At 38.7% G+C, this 3,767-nt stretch overlaps 1 protein-coding gene across 1 annotated transcript in view; it reads left to right on the top strand.

Moving 5' to 3' along the window:
* NBEAL1 (neurobeachin-like 1) overlaps positions 1–3,767 on the top strand; it is a 206,959-nt gene that overhangs the window by 94,362 nt on the left and 108,830 nt on the right. Inside the window, exon 11 of the mRNA XM_011949999.1 lies at positions 370–453. Within this exon, the coding sequence (XP_011805389.1) occupies positions 370–453 (84 nt within the window). The remainder of the gene's footprint in view (positions 1–369; positions 454–3,767) is intronic.

The raw sequence follows: 3,767 nt of genomic DNA, 5'->3' as shown, positions 1-3,767 counted from the left end.
AAGGAAACTCTGTCTCAAAAAAAAAAAAAAAAAGGTAATAGGATTTCCAATGAATGATAGACCTCCCTCCCTTCCTCTTGAGATTGTCCATTATTTTTAAAAAGCATGTATTAAGCTTGTGTTTTTCTCAAAACATTTTAATGTAGTAAGTGAATGTTGCCTTATCCTCCTTGACATGTGGCTTATTTTTCTTTTAAATAGGTAACTTTTCTTGCAGGTTATAGTGTTTCAGAAATCCATTTCATTGGAAGAGGAATGTAATGCATGTTAAGTAATTATTTTTTCAGGTTTTCAGACCAAAGGTTTCCTAACTCAATAAAAATTGTGAACACATTTGTTAATTTCTTGTTTCTCCTTCCCCCTCAATAGGTGTTTCAGGGACAATTGGATTGTTTGGCCATATCAACCATTCAGGCTTTGACAGCAGTAATGAACAAATCTCCAGCTGCTAAGGTGAAACATATATCCTCCAGCTTTTTTTTTCTTAACTTTTATTTTAGGTTCAGGGGTACATGTACAGGTTTGTTATATAGGTAAGTTAGATATCACAGGGATTTCATGTACAGATTATTTTGCCACCCAGGTGATAAGCATAGTACCCAATAGGTAGTTTTTCAATCTTCCCCCTCCTCCTTCCATCCTCAAGTAGGTCTTGATGTCTATTGTTCCTTTCTTTGTGTCCATATGAACTCAGTGTTTGGCTCCCACTTACATGTAAAAACATGTGGTATTTGGTTTTCTATTCCTGTGTTAGTTCGCCTAAAATAATGGCCTCCAGCTCCATCCACATTGTTGCAAAGGATATGAGGATATGATCTCATTTGTTTTTATGGCTGTGTAGTATTCCATGGTGTATATCTACCACATTTTCTTTATCCAGTTTACTATTGATGGGCATTCAGGTTGATTCCATGTCTTTGCTATTGTGAATAGTGCTATGATGAACATACATGTGCATGTGTCTTTATGGTAGAACAATTTATATTCCCTTGGGTATTTACCCAATAATGGGATTGCCGAGTTGAATGGTAATTTTGCTTTGAGTTCTTTGAGAAATTGCCAGACTGCTTTACCCAATGGCTGAGCTAATTTACATCCCACCAGCAGTGTATAAGTGTTCCTTTTCTTCACAAGTTTGCCAACGTCTGTTATTTTTTGATTTTTTTTTTTTTTTTTTTTTTTTGAGATGGAGTCTCGCTCTGTCGCCCAAGCTGGAATGCAGTAGCGTGATCTCGGCTCACTGCAACCTCCGCATCCTGGGTTCAAGTGATTCTCCTGCCTCAGCCTCCCGAGTAGCTGGGATTACAAGTGTGCACCACTATAGCCCGGCTAATTTGTGTATTTTTAGTAGAGATGGGGTTTCACCATGTTGGCCAGGCTGGTCTTGAACTCCCAACAGCATGTGATCCGCCTGCCTCTACCTCCCAAAGTGCTGGGATTACAGGCATGAGCCACCACACCCAGCCCTGTTTTCTTTTGAAAAGTGTCTGTTCTTGTCCTTTGCACACTTTTTAGTGGGGTTATTTGCTTTTACTTGTTGATTTGTCTAAGTGCCTTATAGAGTCTGGATATTAGACCTTTGTTGGATGTATGGGTTGCCAATATTTTCTTCCATTCTGTAGGTTGTCTGTTTACTCTGTTGATAGTTTCTTTTGTTGTGCAGAAGCTCTTTAGTTTAGTTTGGTCCCATTTGTCAATTTTTGTTTTTGTTGCAGTTACTTTTGATGGCTTCATCATGAAATCTTTGCCAGGTCCTATGTCCAGAATAGTATTTCCTAGGTTATCTTCCAGGGTTTTTATAGTTTTACACTTAAGTCTAATCCAACTTGAGTTGACTTTTGTATATTGTAAGGAAGGGGTTCAGTTTCATTCTTCTGCATATTGCTAGCTAGTTATCCCAGCACCATTTATGAAAAAGGAGCTCTTTCCCATTGCTTGTTTTTATCATCTTTGTCGAAGATTGGATGGCTGTAGGTGTGCAGCATTATTTCTGGACTCTGCAGCATTATATTCTGTTCTGTTCTACTGATCTATGTGTCTGTTTTTGTACCAGTGCTATGTTGTTTTGGTTACTGTAGTCTCGTAGTATAGTTTGAAGTCAGGTAATGTGATGCCTCCAGCTTTGTTCTTTTTGTCTAGGATTGCCTTGGCTATTCAGGCTCTTTTTTGGTTCCATATTAATTTTAAAATAGGTTTTTCTAGTTCTGTGAAGAATGCTACTGGTAGTTTGATAGGAATAGCACTGAATCTTTGGGCAATGTGGTGATTTTTATTTTCTTTGAGACGGAGTCTCACTGTCTCACCCAGGCTAGAGTGCAGTGGCACGATCCTAGCTCACTGCAACCTCCATCTCCCAGGTTCAAGCGATTCCCCTGCCTCAGCCTCCCAAGTAGCTGGGATTACAGGTGTGCATGACCACACTTGGCTAATTTTTCTGTATTTTCAGTAGAGACAGGGTTTCACGATGTTGGCCAGGCTGGTCTTGAACTACTGACCTCAAATGGTCTGCCCACCTTGGCCTCCTAAATTGCTGGGATTACAGGCATGAGCCCCCACACCAGCCCAGCCAGTATGGTCATTTTAACAATATTGATTCTTCGTATTCATGAACATGGAATATTTTTCCATTTGTTGGTATCATCTCTGATTTCTTTGAGCAATGTTTTGTAATTCTTGTACAGATCTTTCACCTCACTGGTTAGCCATATTCCTAGTTACTTGATTCTTTTTGTGGCAATTGTGAATGGGATTGCATTCTTGATTTGGCTCTTAGCTTGGATATTGTTGGTGTATAGGAATGCTGCTGATTTTTGTACACTGATTTTGTGTCCTGCAACTTTCCTCAAGTAGTTTATCAGATCAGGGAGCTTTTAGGCAGAGACTATGGGATTTTCTAGGCATAGAATCATATTGTCTGCAAACAGAGAGAGTTTGACTTACTCTCTTCCTACTTAGAAGCCTTTTCTTTCTTTCTCTTGCCTGATTGCACTGGCTGTGACTTCCTGTACTATGTTGACTGGGAGTGGTGAGAGAGGGTATCCCAGTCTTATTCTGGCTTTCAAGGGGAATGCTTCCAGCTTTTGCCCATTCAGTGTGATGTTGGCTGTAGTATGTCATAGATGGCTTTTATTATTTTGGAATATGTTCCTTCAATGCCTAGTTGGTTGAGGGTTTTTTAACATGAAGGGATGTTGAATTTTATTGAAAGCCTTTTCTGTTTCTATTGAGATAATCTTGTGGTTTCTGTTTTGTTCTGTTTATGTGATGAATCACATTTATTGATTTGCATATATTGAACCAACATTACATCCCATGGATAAACCCTACTTGATCATGGTGGATTAGCTCTTTGATGTGCTGCTGGATTCTGTTTGCTAATGTTTTGTTGAAGATTTTTGCATCTATGTTCATCAAGGATGTTGGCCTGAAGTTTTCTTTATTTGTTGTGTCTCTGCCAGGTTTTGGTATCAGGATGATGCTGGCCTCACAGAAGGAATTAGAAAGGAGTCCTTCCTCCTCAATTTTGTGGAAAAGTTTCAGTAGGAATGGTACCAGCTGTTTTTTATGTATCTGATAGAATTTGGCTGTGAATCTTTCTGGTCCTAGGTTTTTTCTGATTGGTAGGTTTTTTATTACTGATTCAAATTTGGAACTCATTATTGGTCTGTACTGAGATTCATTTTCTTCCTAGTTTGATCTTGGGAGGTTGTATGTTTCTAGGAATTTATCCATTTCTTCTGGGTTTTCTTTTTTTTTTTTTTTTTTTT

The sequence above is a fragment of the Colobus angolensis genome, unplaced genomic scaffold (assembly GCF_000951035.1).
Source record: "Colobus angolensis palliatus isolate OR3802 unplaced genomic scaffold, Cang.pa_1.0 Scaffold30, whole genome shotgun sequence".
NCBI classification, from domain to species: domain Eukaryota; kingdom Metazoa; phylum Chordata; class Mammalia; order Primates; family Cercopithecidae; genus Colobus; species Colobus angolensis.
This window is presented reverse-complemented; position numbering and strand designations above follow the sequence as displayed.